The 23,553-nt window shown below is 41.2% G+C and overlaps 1 protein-coding gene across 2 annotated transcripts in view; it reads left to right on the top strand.

Annotated features, from left to right (window-relative positions):
- The window catches only part of MTUS1 (microtubule associated scaffold protein 1), a 107,024-nt gene that overhangs the window by 15,116 nt on the left and 68,355 nt on the right, over window positions 1-23,553 (top strand). For both annotated transcript variants that reach the window (XM_082238049.1, XM_082238048.1), the window contains exons 2-3: window positions 10,368-12,526; window positions 14,580-14,766. In XM_082238049.1, the coding sequence (XP_082094175.1) occupies window positions 10,517-12,526; window positions 14,580-14,766 (2,197 nt within the window). In that variant the 5' untranslated portion in view covers window positions 10,368-10,516. The remainder of the gene's footprint in view (window positions 1-10,367; window positions 12,527-14,579; window positions 14,767-23,553) is intronic.

Genomic DNA, 23,553 nt, shown 5'->3' with positions numbered 1-23,553 from the left:
ATAGTCGAAGTATAGCTTCCTCTTAACATGTCTGTTTTCATTCAATTTGAGATTTGTATATATCGAACAGGTAGCAATTATGTAGAAATCCTTTCTGTTCAATGTGATTACAGGGGTAAGAGTATATTAGAGATAAATCCAAACCTGATGCTGAGATTTGTTGGTAGTTGGCAGGAGTCTTATTTTCTACTGTGAGAAAGCAAAGCTGAAATTCTATTAGTTTACACTCTTGTTCTTTAAGTTAAGGCATTTTTATAGTGAAGTCCAAGACTCTGTATCAAGAAAGAATTTATTTCAAAGCAAGTGTGTTTAAGGTCACAGCTCTGGTTGGTATGTCTACAAGATTATTATTTTTTAATGTTGCAAGGAGAAATTGGTGTAAAACAGCATTTTCCAATAATGTGTAGTTGTAGCTTAAAACCTTGCCGTTTAAAAAAGGACTGTCAACTCTTGAAAGCATTGCATCCTATCCATAATAACATGCAGAAATGGTCTGTTGTAACTCTCCTTGGATAAAACTTTATTGGTTTCCAACATCTGCTCTGTGCCACTAAACTACTGTGTATATATAGTTCCCTCCTCTCTAGATTCAAAGTTTTTTTTTTTGCAAATCATGCTCCCTGTCAGTTGCTAAGCAACATGGAATGCTAATAGCTTATAGCTCCTCCCACAGCTGAATGGCTAACCAGTTGCTCACTTTGACAAGCTGTGCTTTCCTTTTACTGTAAGTAAAGTTGTAGGGCTAGCAGGATATGTATGTGCCAGTGCCCTTCAAAGGCTTGGCAAGAGCAGAGCAGTGCACTGCTGGCTAACAACTAGCTCTTGATGCCTGGTTGGCAGCAAGACCCAGGAAAATCTTTCGGCTGGGAAAAAGTTACTAAACTCTGCCCTGTTACTGTTGAACTGATCTTTGAATGCAGCACTCGCATGACAGGAGTCATTGTGAAAAGTCTGCATTTTTCCTTTTGTCTTAATGGATGCTAGGAACTGAATCCGCATACCGCAGCACAAACATGGTGAGTGCCTTACTGCATTTATTTTAGTTCGTGAGGAAACTGAAGTTTATTCCAAATGCAAAACATTGGGGTGTTTTTAAGCGCTAAAAGTTGGAATGATTTTCTTGCATCTGGTTCATCTTATGAAAACTTGTTTTGGGCAAGAGAATAAATGCATCCTATTTTTTTATTGTGCACACTCGTAAAGTATCTAATAGGTTTTATGAAAGCCAGGGTAGATTGTGTATTTTTTTAAACAAACAAACAAACAAACAAACTAGCAGGCTATGGACCTTATTGGGGTTTATGACATCAAGCCACTGGGAAAATATTGAAAGTGGAACTATTAGAGCCTTCCATTCTTGAAAGCAAAAACATTCTAATGCAATTGAGCAGCTGAATATACATGCTTGCAATGAAATAGCTAGACGGAAGTCAAATGGGGAAATAGCAAGTAATGGAGTAAAAGATCTCTTTTAAAAAATTGCCAGGCTGGATTGTAGGCATCTTGATCTGTGTTCTGCTTTCTAACCCCAAGTGAAACGATGAGGTTTTACATACCATATTTCAAAATTCTTGTGTGTCAGATAAATGTAAACACTACTGTCACAACTACTACTGGGAATTCAAGTGCTTAACTGTGTCAAGGATGCTTCTTGCTTGCCAAGGTAGAAGAGGGGGAGGGGTTTGTGTGTGTGCCTGTGACTTTTGCTTGACTGGAATGTAGCTTAGTATACAAAGGTAAGAGGCACACCTACTTTTCTGCCATTTTTTGGGGTCTGGCCCCACCCACCCCTAACATGTGCCCCCCCCTCCCAGAAGTTGCCTATGAGGGAATGTGTTCACTGGACTAAAGAAGGTTCTCCAACCACGCTTCAAACTTCAGTTAAACTAAACTATGGTTTCAATGTGCATGTGTGACATACTAGTGCACCCTGCTGTAGTAATATTATATTCTTGAGAATAATCTTTTGGAGAATATTCTCGATTAATGAGAATATTAGAGAATTTCCATTTAAAATAGGAGAATATTCATTTTAATGAATTGAAAATGATATAATTAGTTAATATACATGTTTATCCATAGGTAAACTTGTTCAGATGGCAACCAAAAACTAAATAAAAATATAGAAACGTCAGCTGTTTAAATCAAGGCCACCTCACATGCAGTTACACATAATTATATAGGCCTAGGTACTTCAAGTGTATAAAGCATTAAAGCTACTTTCTGTAAAAAAAAAAATCACACTGTAGGGCCAAGGGTATAGAATTGCTAAGAATAAGGTCGTACCAAAATAGAAAAAAAGGCTATTACATATAGTTGAAATACATATGAATTCAAATGTTCATAAAATTAAATGAATAGCATTTTTTTTAAAAAAATGTTTTCTGTAGCTCACATTTATAACTGCCAATGGTGAATGAAACAGTGCCCAGTAATGTACTGTAACTGGATTAAAAAAAAACCATTATTCATTACTTACACTGGCAATATCACAGCTTGACTTATTATTTACTAGATTTTTAAAATGTGGGTTGTAAAACTGGTTCTTACATTAGAATTTACAGTTTGTGGAGAATATTCTCCGGAGAATTTTCTAGCAGAGAATATTCTCAAGAATATTCTCATTCTCGAGAATTTTCTCTGGAGAATATTCTCACCTCACATCACTACCATGCTGAAATCCTAGGCACAATATTTTGCTGCTCTCCAATTCCTGTGTTGTTAGGAAACAAGGCATGGTCTCGTTTAGTTAGCACTTTGTGTGAATATGTGCATCCCAGGGCTTAGTTGTAGGTGCTCTGTAAAGTTGGGATGTGGGTGGCGCTGTGGTCTAAACCACTGAGCTTCTTGGGCTTGCCGATCAGAAAGTCGATGGTTCGAATCCCCGCTGATGCCAACCTAGCAGTTCAAAAGCATGCCAGTGCAAGTAGATAAATAGCTACCGCAGCATTGGGAAGGTAAATGACATTTCCGTGCGCTCTGGTATTCTGTTGCGCCAGAAGTGGTTTAGTTATGCTGGCCACATGACCCAGAAAGCTGTCTGCGGACAAACGCCGGCTCTCTCAGCCAGTAAAGAGAGATGAGCGCCGCAACCCCAGAGTCATCCGCGACTGGACTTAATGGTCAGGGGTCCCTTTACCTTTACCTAGCATGGCACCCTTGTTAAAGTAAATATAGTATTGGAGGAGAAAAAAGATTAAGCTTTCTATTACAGGGAAATAATCATTATGTAGGTTATACGGCAGTCTCTTTTACTACCTAGGGGCCGTGCTCGCCAACTCCCCTCCCGTTCCCTAAGCTCCCTTTTCACCATTCAAACCCCATTTCTGAAATCTTAAATTCTGCAGTCCCCCCTTGCACCCATTTTCACCTTCATCTCCGTATGTACGACTCCCCGCCTCCCTTAGTGCACACAAACAACCCCCATGGTTACTTCCTGCATCTTGCGTCTTCCAGACATTGCACTTACTAGGCACCCTTTTTGCCTTCTGTCCAGTTATGAAACCACTCCTATTCTTCAGACCCTTCCATGTACCTTCTCCACTGCCAGTCCCATGCCTCCTACTCCCACCTTTTCATCTTCACTTGCTTTTTCTGACCAACCTTTCGATTCTCCCTTGCACGTAGACCACCTCATTTCCATACCTTGTTGTCTCTCATATTCTGTGATCCCCTTTGTGTGCATAACCTGTGGCATCTGTCACTGTATCTTTAAGATGAATAGAATATTAATAGCAAACGCCGGCTCCCTCAGCCTTAAAAGCGAGATGAGCGCCGCAACCCCATAGTCATCTTTGACTGGACTTAAACCGTCCAGAGATCCTTTACCTTTACCTTGCTCTGCAAACTGTCAAATAGTAATGGTGGAACACTGGCTAAGTGACAACCAAACTCACCCCCTGCCCCCCATCTGAATGAGATGAAATCAGAAACCCTGCTATTGGATTGTTCTTCTCCTTTTTGGGGTTTCGTTTCAGATGATAGCTACTCAAGTTACCTAGAAGTCCATGTGGTGAAAGCATACCTCTCTGTGTGACTTCAGAGATCCCCTGGATGCATTGTCAGTTGGTTTCTTTGAGGAACAAAGGGTTTGAGATTCAGATTATACATTGAACCCATTGTAGTCAACTGTTTCAACAAGTGTGCCACAAATTAACTTCCAAGTATGTGTGAATTGCACTATATCCAAACACACCCACATTGCAATCTACTCCTATGCATATTTTACTTTCTAATTTCTGATACACCCGGGAGCTCCTGATTAAGATCCTCAAAGTAGTGTGACAGGGAAAGTGTCAAATTCAAGCCAGGAGTTGGATTTGCTGCTGTTTGCAGACACTTCTTTACCTGTCCAGTGTCTGACATCATATGATGGCAGGTGGGTGTGGCTTGGCCAAAACTGCCTTATGGGCCAAACTGGGAAGCCTTGCAGCCTTATTACACCTGTGGGTCATAGGCTCCTAGTACATGGGCTTGATGTAATCTGGTTTTCCCAAGAGTAACCCATATATCAATTCCTAAAATGCTGTGTGCTTTTTAAAAACAAGTATTTGTTCTTGCACTCCCATGAAAGGTGTCTCTGCCACTATCTCTGTGGCTTTGAAGCCCAAATCCCTTCAGATATATGGGGTTTCTCGTGAGTAGGAAAGTAGCACTCCAAGGCTGCCAGTCCTCACTAGCTAGACATAACCTGTTTATTCCAATTCTTTCTCCTTGCAAATTTATAGTATAGACCCAACCAGTGTATGTGTGTGGGTAAGAGGATATTGAGTATACAACATGTGCAAGCCACTTCCTGCATTCTGATTTTTAAGTATTTTATTAAGGAATCCAATTAAGGAGGAGAAATGGTGGACAGCTTATATTTCAATGCAATATTGCTTTGTGTGTAATCCTTACACTTTATAGGTTCTGATTGCCCAGGGGTTCAGTTCTGGCAGGGAACAGGCAGAACTGTGCTCTAAATATGTTTAAAAGATTCATTATAAATATAGAGGGGGATGATGATGAGGATGATGATGATAATAATAATAATAATAATAATAATAATAATAATAATAATAATGTATATGCCGCCCATATGACTGGGTTGCCCCAGCCACGTTGGGCAGCTTCCAACAAATTAAAACACAGCAAGATGTCAAATGTTAAAAGACTTTTCTATGCAGGGCTGCCTTCAGATGTCTTCTAAGAGTCCAATAGTTGTTTGTTTCCTTGACATCTGACGGGAGGGGATAGTTGTCAAGCAAATGAAAAGAAACACAACGGAACATTGTTTAGTAGGCTTATTCATGATTACTACTTTTAAATGCTTTAATATTTCTGTGTGTTTTCAAATGAGGTAATATTGCATTCTGGATAATTGTAGGCTGCTTCCTGCATGACAGTGGCAATAAAGATGTAGTACAGATGGCATGTACAGCTTGATATCTCTGAAGTTTTACATGCCTCAACATACTGCTTCTGATAGTTATATTAAGCCAGAACTTAAAAATGTAACCTACTGTAATGTGAATGCCTGTCTGTCTGTGTCTCGGGCTCTTTTTGTGAGAGCGCTTAAAATTAGCATCTTGCTGTGTGGCCTAGATGGGTTCAGATTGTGTGCAATCTAAATTAAAATGCACCCTGCTTGATATTCTAAAGAAGAAAACGTTCCTCTCTCGTTCTGGCCTTCCCAAATAATTGGTGTGCATCTGCTTAAAGTGATAGTGTTAATATGAATCAGGTTTTTTTTTTTTTTTTAAAGTATTATTGTGCCTTAATAAAAGTATTGATCTAAAAACCCCAAACCCTAAATCTAAAACATGCTGTGTCTCTCAGACAGCACCTACGCAATCTATTTGCAACTGGAATGCAGACAGTGAAGTGTCCTGTGCTTCCAGCACAGTTATCCAATTTGCATGCTTCTCTAGCCTAGATATCTGGAGAAAAGTGCCCTCTTAACTAGAAATCCATTGTGGTTTGCAAGTGCTGAGTGTGGCAGGAAGTAATTGGATAGGGCAATGTTAACCCTTGGCTGCTGTGTCTACATTTCTGCTCGATAGGTAAAAGTAAGTTTGCTTCAAGATGCTGTTTTCTAAAGGTAAACAAAACAACTCCTAAGGTAATTCTACTCAGTTCATAATGGGATAACTGATTAGCAACTGCCTAGGATAAAACTAATGGAATAAATGCTGCAGAAATAGAACATGATCTGTACTGCGTCTGTTACAGCACTGCAACTCAAGAGACGCTACAGATAATTTTTTCATCTCCTTTATTGTTTTATTCTAATGACAATTTTTTCGGCTTTGGGGACTACTGACGATGAAAATGAAGTGAATGCATCAAAACAGTACAAACATCTAGCCTAAGCTTAGTGTGATAAAATGTTGCTGTGTACTTGCGTAGAGAACTTAAAATTTGTGGAATATTAAATAACTTGGAACATCTGAAGAAGTGTGCATGCACACGAAAGCTTATACCAAGAACAAACTTAGTTGTTCTCTAATGTGCTACTGGACAATTTTTTTATATATTTCGACTGCGTCAGACCAACACGGCTACCTACCTGAATTTGGAACATCCTGGTAACACATGCTGTGTTCTTGTAAATGCACATTGTCTCCTTGATTTATCCAAAGAAAATATTGGTAAGATTTTGTCAAAGGAACACAAGGATCATTATGATTATAACCTTCCTTTTAGCATGTGCACAATAGTGAGATGCCAGTCCCTCTGGAAGGTTTTTATAATGTACATTTGATAACGTTTGTAGGTGTATTTCCAGCCTAGAAGGAAAAATGTAAAAGCCGGAGAAGAAAATACAGACTCCCCCCCCCCCAGCACAGTAGAAACTTGAGTGCTGTTAGAAGCTCATATCTCTCTTTATTAAAAAATAAATTTGGGGCTGTATGATTGCAATGAAGCCCTGAAGGGAGTTCTCATGAGTTTCCTGGGGTCTAGTGGACTCTCGGCACTATTGTGCAAAAAGTTTACAGATTGGATGGATTTGTGTTTTATTAGATAAACATTAAATAGTTTCTGGCTGACTCATGGAGGTGTTTGTGACTTTAGTGCAGCTTCTAAGTTATTGAATGTTTTTGCAGTTTCTCTCTCTAAAATATAAAAAATACTACTGCCGCCAACATAAACCGAGACCTCTTGCACTGCTGGGGTATTGTCGTTCTTTTAATGCTCAATAGCTAGATGTGGCGTGTTCAGAATGGTTGTGTAACTTCATTCCAGGAAGCCATTTACAACTCTTATAAAACTGGGTGTTTTCTTGGGATTCCTGACTCAACACTGCTCCCATACAGATTTTTTAGGCATTGCTGTGGTATGCAAACCTCTTTATTTCTGTGTGTACTACACAGGCTCTAAAATATTTAGATTAATCCCATGTGTGTGTTCTCTGTTGTATATTGTTACGACGCTTGGATTCTTACCATTAAAAGATAAAGAATTGTGTATGAATTGTGAGGGTGATGCAGTATGTGTCAAATCTTAATAGGCCTGACTGTGTTGTTTACCAGGATTTCTCTCTTAATGAAACATTCAAGCAATTCTCTGTGTGTTTCTCATCATTGCTGCATAGTTCTAGGCGGCCAGGGATCGCAGCCTGTTCAGTCCTAGCCAAGCCCCTGATCACCCAGAATTTCAGGATTAAACATATTTCTTACTGTGGTCACCGGCTTTGTTGTGTGAAGATAGAAAATGGTGCTCTGCAAATGAGTCACTGCCCTCCTGAGGCACAGGAGAACCTTTGCAGTGTGTCTTGCTTCTCATGCAATTTTCATTTATAGCCAGCTGAGTTGTCTTTAGACAACATTATCAATATCAACCCCTCCTCATCAGACTGTTGTAACATTGCAGTGATCTGTGCTATGCCTGATTGAGGTGTTCAATCCCCTGTGTGTCATCTGTTGGCTAAATGGAAGGGTTGCAGTAAAATAAACTTCAAACTCTTCAGGTGTTTCATTTTAAGTTACTGAAACACCCTAGCATACTGTAACATTTACATTGCTTCTGCCCTCTGTTTTCTGCCATGGGTGTTGCAGAGTGCCTGCTAAGCATCAAGTATCAATAATGAGGGCACACAAAAACAAACTGCTGTTGGGAGGTACTCCCAGCTTTTGAGTTTCATTATTCAGAAACTTCATAATCCTAAACCAGAGTGTCTCCCAGAGGCAATAAAAGACTTTGGGCAGGTATATTATAGTTAAGGATGACTAAGCATACCATCAAGCCATCCTGATTTTATTTAAATGTTTTGTTTTGCCTGCTGTAAGCCTTCAGGGAAAGGTGGATTAGAAGTTCAAATAAACAGAGTAAGCAAGTGGTAACGTTGCCGCTGTGCAAGGGTATTATTTCCAATAGTGTTTCAGGAAACGTTTGCCATAAGAGTGCCTTGGGCAAGTCAACAATATATAGTAGATGTTAGGGATGGTACACTAGATGGACCTAAAGTCAACAGGGTGTAATGCAGTGTAAGCTTCATAAATAATACTAAGCAGTAAGTGTGAATTTGTGGGTAGTGCCATATACTCCCATCCCCAAATAGGCTGCAGATTCAGGTCATCATCAGTCACATCTGTGGCTTTTCTCCATCCAGTGATGTTTAGCATCATGAAGTTATAGTCCAGCTACCTCAGGGTTGCCACAGGTTCCACATCCCTAATATAATGGGAAAATAAAGGTAATTAGAAAGATGAATTAATTTCTGAACTTTTTGTGTGTACCTAAGCCTTTGTTTTTTTTGGTGTGCGTGTGTGTCGTACTGTATTAAGACTGACCTGAAGCATAATGAGACGATAAGTGGAGACAGAAATGTTAGGTAAAAGTGTCTCGGATATTCACGATGAATGGATAATGATGGATTGTTTTGTTTTTTGCCTGCTTGCTCTGATTACTGCGCACAATACTAAAAGTCCCTAATGAGTGAAATTGTAAAAAGAACCTAGCTTTGCTTGGAATGGCTTAATGAGTGAGGGGATAGATGCTCTAGCATCTTTGGAACTCCTGTCAATTAGGGCTCTGACATCAAAGGGTGCTGGAGGAACTCCCTCTTCAGCATTTTGGATCTTGAGAACCACGAATGGAAGAAAGTCCGCAGAAGGAGAATCCCCCTTCCTCTCACCCTATGCCCCCTGAAAAATGGTTTCTGGGGGGGCCAAGGGAGCCTCTGAAGACTGTGGGATGAGGGTGGTGCTTGGGTGGGAGAAAAATTGGCTAAAATTGGAGCAGCTTTTATCTTTGACGTGGATATGGTCCAAACTGGAGGCTATGTACTGATCCATCGAGTAAATGCAACTTGGAATTTATGATTAGAAGAAGAGCCTAACAGGTATTAGAAAACTTACATTAGTTTCAAGTGGAATTAACTAGGTTGAGAGCAGTGCCTATAGTTTTATACTCGGTTCTCATTTGCATCAGTTCTAATTTGTACTTATACATTTGGCTTCTAATGCTGTTTTGGAAAGTGAAACCAATTCAACTGATGAAGCTTTCGTCGAGTATTTGGTTTCAAGCTGCCAGTGAGAGACACATTGGGTATTGTGTAGACTGATACAGTGAGGAAAAAACACATACCTGACTGCTTGTTTTATATGCATTTTAAACAAATAAACAAAAGACAAGTTGGAAACCAAACTGCTGGAGATATCAAAGCTATATTGTAGAGTTGTAGAAGAAATGTGTAGGCCTAGCTCTCAAAAGCAAATGTTACGGGATACAGTGGTGGGATCCACACCATACCTTTAAAGCACATTCCTTCACATCCTGGGAAGTGAAGTTTGTTAAGGGTGCTGGGAATTGTACCTCTGTGTGGGATAAACTACAGTTCCCAGGATTCTTTGGGAAAAGCAATGTGATTTAAGTGTGTGATGCAGATGTAGCCAAATGTGTAGTATTATTTGTCAATACATGCTGTTGAGAAAAGTGCTTTAAATTTTTTAGTACCTAAATCCCCACATAGGCTGCCACCCTCCAAGTGTGTGTTAATGATACGTTGTAGGGTTTTAACTATTTGGCATGAAGTTCTTGGTCTTTACACCTCAAGCCTAAAACATGCTTGAACTTTTCATATCAACTGCATTTTATTTTATTCTAATTTTGGTCAGGTACCAGGGCTGTTAAACATTAGTTCTCTCCCTCTCCCTCCCCCCTCTTTCTCTTTTAAAAATGGGCCCTAGCACTTGTTTATTCCCCTTTCCCCAAAAGACAGCTGTAGAGGCCCTGATCCAGTTTAGGATGTCATGGAAGGGAAGTTAACCATTTCCTATACATTCTCAAACAACCCAATACCCCAAGCTGCTATTTCCCTAAAGGGAAATAGGAGAGGGGAAAGCAAGGAGTGTTCTCTAATTTTTCCATGTGTTACATTTCAGGTCAGAATTGGGAATATACTTGAAAAGCCCTACAATTCCAGAAAACGGACACAAAACTGAGAGAAGCTTTTAAAAAAGTGATGGAAAACGCCTTAAATCCTGCGCATTCTGCAGATTAGGATGAGGACAAGCTAGAAACACAGTCAAAAATGAACATTGAAAGCATAGAGAAACAGGGCTTGCAGCCTCCTATAATCATCAGGGATGAAAATGGCAATAAATATGTGTGTAACGCTACTTCGTCAACCTCTCTGAATGGCGGCACTGTTAGCCACTGCCGCCAAGAGCTGGGACATGAAGACTATATTGAATTTAAGGATACAAGTGAGGCAGATATTTATTCAAATCCTCAGAGCACTGAAGCAAAAGATCTGCAAAAGACTGCCAGTGACTATATCTGCATGGGGACTTCAGATCTGGAGGCCATGCACATCCCTTGTGCAAAGGAACAGTTTTACATGCATGCCTTCAATCAGAATTTCCAGGAGCCAGAGAACCCTCTTAAAGAGGGCCTTGCAATAAAGAATATCCAGAATTGCAGTACGGAGGAATCTGTGCCTTATTGCCAGGCAGACCTAACGCACCCAGTGCCCCTCGCTGCTGTGGAACTAAACACAACTACTGAAATCCAAGATGAATTAGATCATGCCCCAATGCAACAGGAAGGTGCTAGTTCAAGTGACTCTTTCATTACCATTATAAACCTGGGGGATACTGTGGGAAGCAAGTGTTATGAGGTGGGATGTGCCCCTCAGATGCCTGCATATTCTGGGGACACTTGTGAAACTGTTGCTTACGCACACAATGCTAGTTCCCCTAAGCTAGATGCCTTTGGCAACCCAAATATGATAAGTGTCATGCAGCTAGATAGCAGAGTGTTACCTACTTCTCTTTCACTGACAGGAGATAAGGCCACCAATTACATAGATTTAGTATCGCAGAACAGTGAACAGCAGGGAAAGCAGGATGCTGAATGTGGTAATTCTTGCTGTGGGAGCTCACCAGAAATGGAATCATTTAATCGGTTCAATGATGAGCACAAGAAATATATGCATAGCACACCTGAGCATGATGAAGCTGAACCTGGAGTTGATGGCACCATCAATGGCATGTGCCCTCTAGTAATTGAGAGCTTTGATGAGCATTCAGAACAGGAGTCTGACAAAGACAGGGAGATCTTGACCAAAGCACAAAATACTTCTAAAGAAGATCAGGTTTTGCTTGAAGGACACGATGATAAAATGTCCGAGACGCTACACTGTGATATACCGAAGTTAGAAAGGGCTGATCTGGCTGAGCCTAGTTGCCATGAGACTTTTGTGGTTTTTAGTCCCTCAGCTGATGAACACAACTTGGCTTCTCCACCTCCTGAAGCAGGGTCAACAAATACAACTTTTGCTGTGTTTGCGACCCCTGATGAAGTTGGTGATGGAATTTCTAAAGGTGGAAAGAATGGCCACTTGGCGAAAGAACACCCCAGGAGGACATCATTGAAAAGTAATACTGAACGAGTTGCAGTTAAATCGCCAAACAGATCTCCCTTTGCAGCTACCATAACCAAAGCTAGGAAAGCAGAGATAGTGAGCTTTCCAAAACCAAACTTTAAAAATGTCAAGCCAAAAGTTATGTCCAGGCCTGTTTCTCAGCCAAGAGAAAGCAGTGCATCGAAAGCAGCTCAAAGATCTCCTCAGCTGTCTACAGCCTCCTCATCCTCCCCGTCGTCTTCCCCAAGGCAACCATCCTCTTCAGCTGCAGCACTGAGGAAAAAAATAGACTTGGATAAAGGTACAAAATCAGAAGCACCAATGAATAAAACTCTCAAGCAACATTTTAATAAACACCTTCCTAGCCAAGCTGTGCATGCTGCAACTCATTCCGAAAACACTTCCCACAAGGCTCTAAAAACAACAGTGTCGAAGCAGAGCATGGAACAGGTCGACAAGGCAAGATGCCCTAGTTTGACATGCTCCCTTGTGGCAGCTCCATGCTCCCAGGACTCGGGTGGGACAGCGAGCGACAAAATGGATAGTGCAGAGTCTTGGGTGCAGCCTTGTGCTTTGAGTCAGGTATCTCAAGGGGAAGAGAAGCAGAAGCAGAATGGCTTTTGTGGGATTCCAGCAGAACAGTCTGCAAAAGATACTGCAAACAAAGTTGTCTCGGTAAGTTTCTTAAAACAACAGCAACTTAAATGTATCTTCAGGTTGTTTCCAGAACATGGACTGCATGTTTATTGAACTCAAACCTCTAGCATTTTCAGCATATAAATACATGGTGATAGCTACGTCTTTGACTTTACAGGCAGATTGGGTAAGCAGGTAGAGGATTTATTACAAATATTGGGTATGGTGATTTGTTAAACATGACAGATGCAAGTCACATGTGATTTATGTGCTGCTGGTAATATCATACTGCTCCTAGTAAGTGTTATGTGTGGCAGTGCCCAAAGTGGCGCAGGATCGTTCTCGGTGGCTCTTCCTTTCCCTCCTCTGCTTTGCTTATTTAGCCTTGCAGTGAGAAACTGCCACCCGGATGCAGCCTGTTGAAAATTTTATAATGCACGTTCACTCAAAACTAATGCAGGACAGCTTGTTTACAGTTTTCATCCCAATACCCCACCAGTCTTACTTGTAACCTTCTGTTTATAGCTAGACATAGTCAGTTTGTTTGAAATTTGCAACTAGTAAAGCTTTGATATGCACCTATATTGCAACAAAATACAGCCTCTTTGCTTTCAGTTCCAACATTATTTAGTTTATAGCAAAATAAGCAAAACATCTTGACATTCTAGAACTGGAAATCTTGTTGCAGGGGCAGCAATGTGTAGGTGTTCCTTTATCAAGCTCTCAGGATGACAGTTGCTAGCGATAATATTTGCAGAAATGTTTTCTTTTCAGCACAGCAATTAAAGTATTGTGCAAGAGCTGACTTCAATGAGAGACTTTTGAAAAGCTTATGACAAACTTCCTGCAGCCAGTTATAAAACTTATAAGAGCGTTTTAATCTCTGGCACTGGGGTTTTTTTTAAATACAATTTTTAAGGGTTTGTAGGCATACTCTTTGGTACAGATTCCTCAGACTTAAGTACATTGGTTTTAGACTTGGTGCTGGTATTTGATTAAAAATTAAAGTGCAAAGTAAGATCAGACCTTGCTTCTCCTACAAGTACTTTGCAGAAGACTCTGAGAATAAGTGAGACCTTCCCTCACTTGATGCTGGGGTTGGAGAAGGCAATGTGAATCTCTCGAGGTCCTTCTCCAAAGCTCAGCGTATAGCATATGCACATGTCAGAGGACTGTGCATGTTTGTGTGTGCGCACTGATAATAGCAAATCGTGGCTTGTTACAAAGCCAAACCAAAACATTTGGATCCCTGCTTCTAAACAGGACCACTGAGCGAGAAAATCACCTTCCTCGACTCCACTAGTAGGTTTTCATAAAGCTGTCTTTTAATTCACAAAATTCTTAAGCAAGATAATACTGAAATAATAATGTTATGAGTGAAGGACTACTCGCATAGGAAATCTGTCTCAACTCCTGCATTGGTTTCATGCTTTTACCTCTGGAGTGAAGGTTTTGACTTGACTTGAGGCTTTTAAAACAAAGGTGAGGAGAGGAGAGGAGTGGGGTGGGACAGGTGCACAGAGGGATGATGGGGATGTTGTGTCGTTGCATGACTACCTATGCACATTTTGTCCTTCACATGTTCAGGCTGTGCACCTGAAGAGGGCTAATGCCAAAACTATTATCTTAGCTCTTGTTCAATGGCATCTCTTAACATCCTTTTAACATCTCCCCCCAAAATTTCATTTGAGCAGTTCCCCTGATCCCTGTAGAAGCAGAGGAGCTTACACTTTCATGCAATACATTTTTTTAAAAAAAACTTCATATCATAATTAAATACCAGAAGTGATGTCCATAATCTTTTGACCACAGCTGTTCTTTCTTTCTAAATTAGAGCATGTGGGTGGCTGTCAGCAGGACAAATGTTTGCCTGTTGATGTTGGGATACTCTTTAATTTGAGACAAGCCTTCAGTTCATGTTCAATCCAATGATTCTCCATTAGCCTCTCTCCATTATTACCTTAATGCTCCGCATTAATGTGAGGCTAATAATATATATATATCTATATTGCTTATAGATTCACTTTGTAGTTGGATCATGACTGCTTGTTGTTGTTGTTTTTTACCCCCCACATGCTCCTGAACCATATAGGTTCCTTTGCCTAAAGCAGAGGCAACCCAAGGACAAAGTTTACCCAAGGACAGGCCTGTTGCCGTGAGGAATATGCCGGCCTCCAAGATTGCATTCCGCTCCAGGAGAGGAAGTGACAGCAAAAATGGCCACGCATCTAAAATTTTATCTCCTCCAAGAGCAAGAGCAGTCCTGTCATCAAATTCTGGTGAGAAAAACTTTTGTTAGTTGCCTGTTTTGTGTGGAATCTCCCATGACAGTGCATTGCAAGTAGCCCAGTTTTGGAATTCTGTGCCTGTGCGAAATGCTTGCTGCACGTCACTGTTGACGCCAAGTCACTGCTGGTCATTTCCCCTCCCTTCCCCTCCCCTGCATCTCCTCAATTTTGACTTTTCAGCTGCAGAATGCATGAACACCTAATCCTGTTCCGTGAGGAAAGAAATGGGAGGTTTTATTCTGCTTAGATCTGTAGTTGTTGACTGTCCTTTACTTGGTTGGAACACCCCCTCTTCCTGGGCATGGCAGTTCTTTGGAAGTGGAAACCTGCTCTCAGGAGTGGATGGGTCGTGTATCTGCTGCTGGCGTGTGCTGGGGTCTGTGCAAATGGACTTTGGTCATGAGACCACAAGCTCCCAATTTCCACGATCTCTGCAGAGCTCAGATTATTCTAGTGGCAATTATGTGGTCTTCTTTCCCTCGTTCGTATAAGCTTGTGTGACTACTGGTGCTGGAGTTGGGGAAATGCAGAGTATTTTATAGCAGTAGTGGCACATTAAGGAGGCTGTGTGGTTTGCCCCGTAGCCCAGTCATGTGTGCATGCTTTTAAAGTATATTGTATATTTAACCCTTGTGTATTTAACCAGTTGTGAACCCCCATCAGTACCAGGATTGCGGCATATGGGCTTTCCTACTATGCCATGGTCCCAGTTAACTACTTTTCTTCCAAATACAGCATTTATGCATAACAGAAGTTTATTATTGCTGCCAATGTTAGCTTCTCTCATGGGGAGGATAATAGGCTGGGACCACGATTTGAAGGGAAAGTGAATAAAGCTGCTCCCTGTATGTTGCAGTCCTGATTGTGGACCTGGGGTTTCATTTTATAGAATAAAAACAAACACCTTAAATGTATACACGGGTACCCATCTATTGACTATCTTTAGCAAGTCTCCAGTCTCATTGGCTGTGCTTTCTCCTATTGTGGAACCCCAAGATCCACCAAACACGGCCAGATGCAAAAGACATAGAATGAAAGCACAGCACATTCTGAGCCTAGGGATCTGTTTTCATTACCAGAACTGAGCCTTTTCATGCATGTTCACTCCTAGTTACCCCTAGCTTATTTCGGCAGCCTAATGTAGGCTGCAGTGGGGTGGAAATGTCATTCTGTTGCTGTTGCTATTGCCAAACAATTGGGAATAGGAAGCCCCTGCCAATCACTAGGGATGTACCAGTAGATCCTGAACTATCTTCTGCCCACACCTGTTCTAAGAATTGCAAACTAAAAAGTCAGTCTGGACATGTAAAGTTAATTTAGAAAACATACCATCATTTTAAAAGCATGCAAACGACTTGTTACCCAGAAAAACCAGTTTTAATTGTCCTGACTTTCCCACCCTCTTTAAAGTGAGAAACAACCCAAACTAACGTAAGTTTGTTATGTATAAACAAAGTGCTGGTGATCTGAAAAATTATTTCTCAGTTTTTATTTTTCATGTGAGGTCTTTTGTAAAGCTGGGTGTTGTTGCGTTTTTGGTTCTTCAATGCAACCAGACTTTTTTATGCTTCCATACATACAAAATCTTATTTAGTGGGAGGTAGGCATGCTGAAACAAACAGGAAAGGTTTTTTTTGCTCTTTCAAAACAGTAATTTATAACTTCACAAAATCCACCCAGTTTCAGTTAGCTTGTGTCTGGAGGAGAGAGTTTCTCAGGCAGTGCTTTTCAGAGGGGTGGGGAAAATATGCAACATAGAAAAAGCAAGTTCTTGGTGTCCATTGAGTCTAGCTAGAATAAAATCTTATGTGTACGCAGCCAAGTCTTTCTGGAGCCTTCCCAATTTTCTGTTCTTAAAGGCTTTTTATCAGAGTAATCATTATTTGGTTAGTGGTAATGATGGGTGAGTGTCTTAGTTTCAGTTTCAGAGCTAGCTGCTACTGGCATAGCACACTTTTTCCTCACTTAATGTAAGTGGAATTCCAAGCTGGTAAAATGTTCTCCTCTTTCTTAATATCAAGAACTTTTCTTTGCATCACATTGGTGAGCCTTGAGGGATGGAGAAGCTTTAAGCATGTCTGGAACAGAGTCTTGTCACTGTACAGAATGTTTTATCCATGATTTCACGTATATAAAAAAGAAACATGAAATAGGGTTTTGAACAAATACTCTGTCATTTAGCATAGGTGCCAAAGGTCATGCTTGGTTGCAAGCCAACTATAGATTATCTGAGTCATTCTTAAGAGCCTGAATTGTGGCTTGGCAAGACCGCAGCATATACATGACAAAATTGTCAAGGAATTCTTGAGTGCCATGAATTTCCTCCTCCTCCATACCGAGTCATGGCCGCACTTACATATCTGGAAAAAAATATCCTCCATACCATCTTCCATTGCTCCTATTTTGGGGAGGACAGGAGGTTGCAGATGTGACACAGCCAAAAGCAGAAGGCACTTATGGTTCCTGTTTCCCTTCAGTATTATTACATAATACAGTTGTACCTTGGCTCCCGAACGCATTGGGAGTCGAACATTCTGGCTCCTGAACAAACGAAAACCGGAACTGAGTGTTCCGGTTTTCAAACGTTCTTTTGGAAGGCAAATCTCCTACAGGGCTTCTTCGGCTTCCGATTGGCTGCAGGAACTTCCTGCAGCCAATCAGAAGCCGTAGTTTGGAAATCAAACAGACTTCCAGAACAGATTCTGTTCTGCTTCTGAGGTACGACTGTAATACATTTATTGACATAAGGCTTAAAACATACTTGATGCAGAGGAGAAAATATTTGCATTAATATAATTTTAGCTGTTCTTTCCACTAAGGTGAGTCTGGCAGGAAGGGTTTGAGTAAGCTCAAAGAAGAAGTTAGGCTTGTACAGTGGTGCCCCGCAAGACAAACGCCTCGCAAGACGGAAAACCCGCTAGACGAAAGGGTTTTCCGTTTTGGAGGCGCTTCGCAAAACGAATTTCCCTATGGGGTTGCTTCGCAAGACGAAAAAATCTTGCGCGTCCCCGCAGGTTTTTTTCGCTCCCCCCCTTTTCCTAAGCCGCCTATCAGCTGTTCCGCTGAAAAAACCCGCTTAACAGCTGATCACGGAAAGCCGCTAGACCGCTGTAGCGCTAATCAATGGGCTTGCTTTGCAAGACGAAAAAACCGCTAGACGACGAGAATCGCGGAACGGATTCTTTTCGTCTTGCGAGGCACCACTGTACATTCAGGAACCAAAACCTCATCATCTGTGAGGCTTTACAGTAGCCATGTGAATAATTTAGGGATCATCCCCTGCTCTGTTTGTTAAACTCCTCTTCCAAAAACGATCCTGTGGCAGGGCAAAACTCCCATGAATTGGGAATGGAGTCAATTTTTATGGATTAATTAAAACAACTTTAATTGTTATTGTGTTCTTTTTGTTGTTCAAATCCTTTCTGAAGTTGGAGTGCCTAGGAAGGCTCAAGCCCGTTCCCAGTTTTTCTTTTAAAAATAGTCAGTTGTGGATGTCTAAGTGCTTGGGGGAGGCAAGCCTCCAATTACAATCCCTCAGTTCCTAGGTGTGCTATTCTACTTCAGTTGCTAAAGGCTGAAGTGCTAGAAGGTGACAGGCCAGACACACTTCTGGATCTGCTTAGCACACAGCTCAGTTGTGGAATGGGAGTCCCTTTCATACTGGTGGAGATAAGAAAGGCCACTTCTCAATGTGCAGCCTTCATGTTTTGACTTGTTTGCTTTTTTCGTACTGTGGCTGAGCAAGTGTCCATCTTCCTTTACTTTCACCTAAGTGTTAAAGGGCATCTAGTTCAACACTGGAAAGAAGAAAGGGCAGAGCCCAGGCTGTGTAGACAGCTAGCTTCTGTGCTAGAGATGGAGGAGAAATTTGATTTGATATGAATTTAAAGCCAAATCTATCAAACTCACACTTTCTGAAATGATACATGAACTGAAACACAGCTATCCTTTGAAATTCACACTTGCTCTATGCAGTTCTCCAAACAATGTATTAAAAATGCGTATATTTTGGGGGGAAGGAAAGTGTGCATAAAAATGAAAATATTAGTAAAAATAGCTTATAAAATCATCATATTGGAGGAAACGTGCTTGCAAAAGTGTGTGCTTCAGTCAAAACTGCATATAAAAATGTGTTAGGAAAATCCATTAACTTTTTAGTGCAGGTATTCCTTGCAACTCACTGCAAAATGATGAGAACTGAATTTAAGATTGGGGGGGGGCAGTGAGAAACAGAGAGAACCGAAATGGACAGACCCTTCCTTATTGTGTGCTGAGCACTGAGCCACAGAATGGTGGCTGTGGATAATGCATATCCAGTGATAAAAGTGATGCAGGAGAGATATATACTCTGCCTTGGGCTAAGTACTCTCCTATGGTAGATGTGTGCACAGTTTGTTGTGAGGTTGTTTGAGAAGCAGTTGCTGCACATCCTACTTGAGTAGGCAAATAGTGTTATCCGTTCAAAGTTGACTTAAAAAATAACACACGCCCCCTGCTTATACTGCCATCAAGCTTTGCACTGCTAGCAACAAACCCTTTAACGTGGTTTGGGTTTCAGTTGCCATCCTTTATAAAGTAAACTGAGAAGAATTAAATCCAAACATGTCATCTGGCTTTTGATAATGATGCCTGTAATTCTTTCTTTCATGATGGCCGAACAGTTTGGCTTAAACTGTGGCCAAAACTAGACATGTGGTGTTTATCTTTCCTTATCTTTTTTTTAAAAAGTGGCTTAGGGAGGCTGTGAATTGGATTTTTTGTGTGTGTGGTGGGTTGTGTAGTCTTTCCCCCTGATTTTTCTGTTTGAAATGGTCCCTTCTAGCTACTTTTCTGCCTGTGGAGGGGAAAGATATAAGGACTTTATCTCTTTCCCTTGGATGGAAAATCAGCTGGGGGGAAATAAGCGGTCCTCCCTCCACATTCCTCTGCTGAAATTCAAAACCTTCCAAGGTTGCTTTTGGCTTGGAAAAAAGTAGGAGGAGATGCATGCGATTGCATGTCTAGACTAGGTCTCAATTAGTATTTGTCTAGTCCAGTTGTATATTTACTGTCACCAAATATATTAGTTATTTCAAAATGCTGACTTTAGTAGAAGCAGAAGAGCAAATTAAAAATCTTTGCAAAGCCCTTAGCAGATCACATCCTAGGATGCAACACTATAAGTCACCTAAGTGCATCTGTATATCATTTCTCATTATTGTCCAAAGGATGGCTTGGGTTCTGTCAGGGAACTGACATCAGAGGGAGAGGCGAAGGGGAGGCTCCCAGATGATGCTGGTGAAGGACCCAGCAGCAGGGGGAGAAACAGCTCAGTAGAGGTGGAAGCCATTCATCGCAACACCAGGGATGAAGGGGGGCAGACGGAATTGGAGAGAGGGCTCCAGGACTCTTCACTGGACATCAGTGAGGAGAGCCCAGGTCCTCCGCTACCCACGCCTTCCCTGCGCAGAAGACTCCTGCGCAGTGAGAGGAGGAGGAGACTGGGTGTCAAACAACTTTTATGTTGGAAGAGGTTCAAGAAACGCCCACTGACGGATTCTGCCAGTGACTGAGGCAGCCATGATGAGAAGGGGCTGTGCAGTCAGAAAGGTTTAACAAGGCAAATTAACCGAGAAAGGCACCAGCTTACGCACGAGTAACTCATACCTATTACAGTTTCTCATCAGCATTTTTGAGAAAGTAAAGTTAGCTATCAGCATCATAAACAAAGAAATAAGCCTGATTGTGGTGGACTGTATTGCAGGAGGAAATAATTTATGATTGGCAGCTGCCTAAAAAGTTCTGCCCTGACAAAGGTGCTGAAATAGTGTAAGTACTGCATTTCTCAAACAGCAATTTCATATCCTCTGTGCAAGATTTGGACAGAGAAAGCCAAACCTAATGACTAATCCTCTTCATCCAGATGTCAAATGTTTGGAAGCATTTGATAAGCTCAGAAGTTAAGAAGGCTCATCAATCTTTCTCTATCCCTTGCCAAGGGATATTGTGATGCTTGTTTGCATGATGAGGGGCTGAAAGTCCGGTGGCTGTCAAGTTTTTTAAAAAAATGGTAACAGCAATCAAAATAGCCCATGTAAACCATTAGAGTTTAATCCAGGTGATTTGGGGGTTTTGTTTTGGTTTTTTTGGTCACCCATAACTATTTTTTGCCAGGGCTTGCCATGGCTTGAATCTAGAGAGAATAAGATCTCTTAATAATGTTGCTCATACACTGAGTTTCTACCCTGATGCATCAATAGAATAGAAACAAGATGCTTATTTTAATTATTATTAGGATGTAGCTTGTCCAAAATAAATCTGTATTTAAAATTGGTCATGCACCTGTTTCTGATGCACAATTCCTACTAGTCATTTTTGCTGATACTTGTGTGGTTCCATTTTCCGTAGACTTCCAGGACATTGAATTGACATTATGTGTGTATGTTGTTGTTGTTTTTTAGACGTAGCATTGGTAAAACAAATTCATATAATCTGCTTCTTCTTTTTAAAAGTGCTGTTGATTTTCTGGCCAGTTATTATATGCACCCATAATAGCTTTGTTCCTGGAGCACATAGCATCTTAGAGTGGAGTTTGGGGAAAACTGGTGGTAGGAAGGAGGGGGTTAAAACTCCCCCTCTCTTGGGGGCTTCTACACCAGTGCTATCATGCAGTTGATGTAGTGTCCAGTTTTAGTCATGCATGCGACTTGTGCTTTCTATTTTTCCAACAGCAGGGTTCACTGTCCACTTATTTGATGATGGTTTACTTGGATAAAGTCAGTTTAGATTGTAGGGAGAAAAAACAATGAAATAGCTGTTTGGACTTTTAATTTTTCAGTTGTTCAAGTTGTTTCTTTTATTTATTTATTTATAATTTTATTTTCAGTTTTCAAAAGTTTACAGATACACACCTTACAATCACATGCTTCCAATACAAATGCATATTAGACTCCCCCCCCCTTTTGTGGGGTTTTTTTGGGGGGGTCTTATTTAAATTTTTTAGATCCACTAGTAACATATTTTATTCTTGGTCCCCCCCCCACCCCGCCAGACAAATCTCGTAATGTCTCTTTGCTACTCCTTGAAGCATTCTGTTCAATGGAACTGTTTGAAATAAAAACAGCATTTTTGGTAGCACATTCATCTTAATAACTGATATTCTTCCCAACATTGAGAGGTTTATCCTCCCCCAAACTTCCAAATTTCTCTTAATTCCTGTCCATATTTTAATATAAAAAGGTAAAGGACCCCTGACAGTTATGTCCAGTTGCAGGCAACTCTGTGGTTGCGGCGCTCATCTTGCTCTACAGGCCGAGGGAGCCAGCGTTTGTCCGCAGACAGTTTTTCTGGGTCATGTGGCCAGCATGACTTAGCCGCTTCTGGCAAAACCAGAGCAGCGCACGGAAACGCTGTTTACCTTCCCGCCGGAGCAGTACCTATTTATCTACTTGCACTGTGTGCTTTTGAACTGCTAGGTTGGCAGGAGCTGGGACTGAGCAATGGGAGCTCACCCTGTCACGGGGATTTGAACCGCCGACCTTCTGATTGGCAAGCCCAAGGGGCTCAGTGGTTTAGACCACAGCGCCACCCGCGTCCTGCGTATTTTAATACAATTGTCCTTAAAGATATTTATATTATTGGGTTTTCGCCACACTCCAAGGTATTTGGGCTTTTTCTCAATAAAGAGTCCCGTCGTGTCTAGTAGCTCCTTTTTTAATTGATCTGTTCAAGTTGTTTAAGTTAAAACAGCTAGTTAACAAATTCAAGTGGTAGAAGCTTTTCTTTTGGGAAGTATGGGGCTACAGTTACCTAAGCAATATCAAAATGTATTTATGTATGTGACCACTGCCACTCAAGTGATTGTTGCCCAAAGATGGAAAGAAGAAAATGTTCCAACCAAAGAAGAATGGCAACAGAAGCTATTTTAGAATACTCAGAAATGGCAAAACTAGAAGAATAAGAAACAAAGACGATAAACTTTTTAATATAGAATGGAAACCATTTGTTGAATATTTACAAAATTATTTTAAACAAATTGAGACATTAGCAGGATTGAAGTAAAAGCGTGCAGTGACAAAAAACATATATTGATTATCTGGGATAAATACCGTAATAAATAGGGTTAACTTGGGGACGCGGGTGGCGCTGTGGGCTAAAGCCTCAACGCCTAGGGCTTGCCGATCGAAAGGTCGGCGGTTCGAATCCCCGCGGCGGGGTGCGCTCCCGCTGTTCGGTCCCAGCGCCTGCCCACCTAGCAGTTCGAAAGCACCTCCGGGTGCAAGTAGATAAATAGGGACCGCTTACCAGTGGGAAGGTAAACGGCGTTCCGTGTGCGGCTCTGGCTCGCCAGAGCAGCGATGTCACGCTGGCCACGTGACCCGGAAGTGTCCCCGGACAGCGCTGGCCCCCGGCCAATAGATGTGAGATGGGCGCACAAACCCCACAGTCTGTCAAGACTGGCCCGTTCGGGCAGGGGTACCTTTACCTTTACCTTTACCTTAGGGTTAACTTGGAAATGCAGTAAAAAGTATAGATATAAGAAACCACAGAAAGCGGGGGGAGGGAAGTCAAAATATGATGTGTGGAATAATTTGAGTCTATGTTTGGTGTTTGTTGTAAAATGAAAACTAAATAAAAAATAAAAATAAAAACAAATTCAAGTGTTAAGTAAAACTGCAAAAGCTATTAGGGTTTCTATGCTATCTTACAGTGCCATCTGGTGTTGAGATTTGGCGGCATTGTGTTTTGTTGTCTGTGTGTGTGTGTGTGTTTTAATCGCCTTTGCCAAATTTGTGCTTT

This window comes from Podarcis vaucheri (assembly GCF_965113315.1).
Source record: "Podarcis vaucheri genome assembly, chromosome: 9".
Lineage (NCBI taxonomy): Eukaryota > Metazoa > Chordata > Lepidosauria > Squamata > Lacertidae > Podarcis > Podarcis vaucheri.
This window is presented reverse-complemented; position numbering and strand designations above follow the sequence as displayed.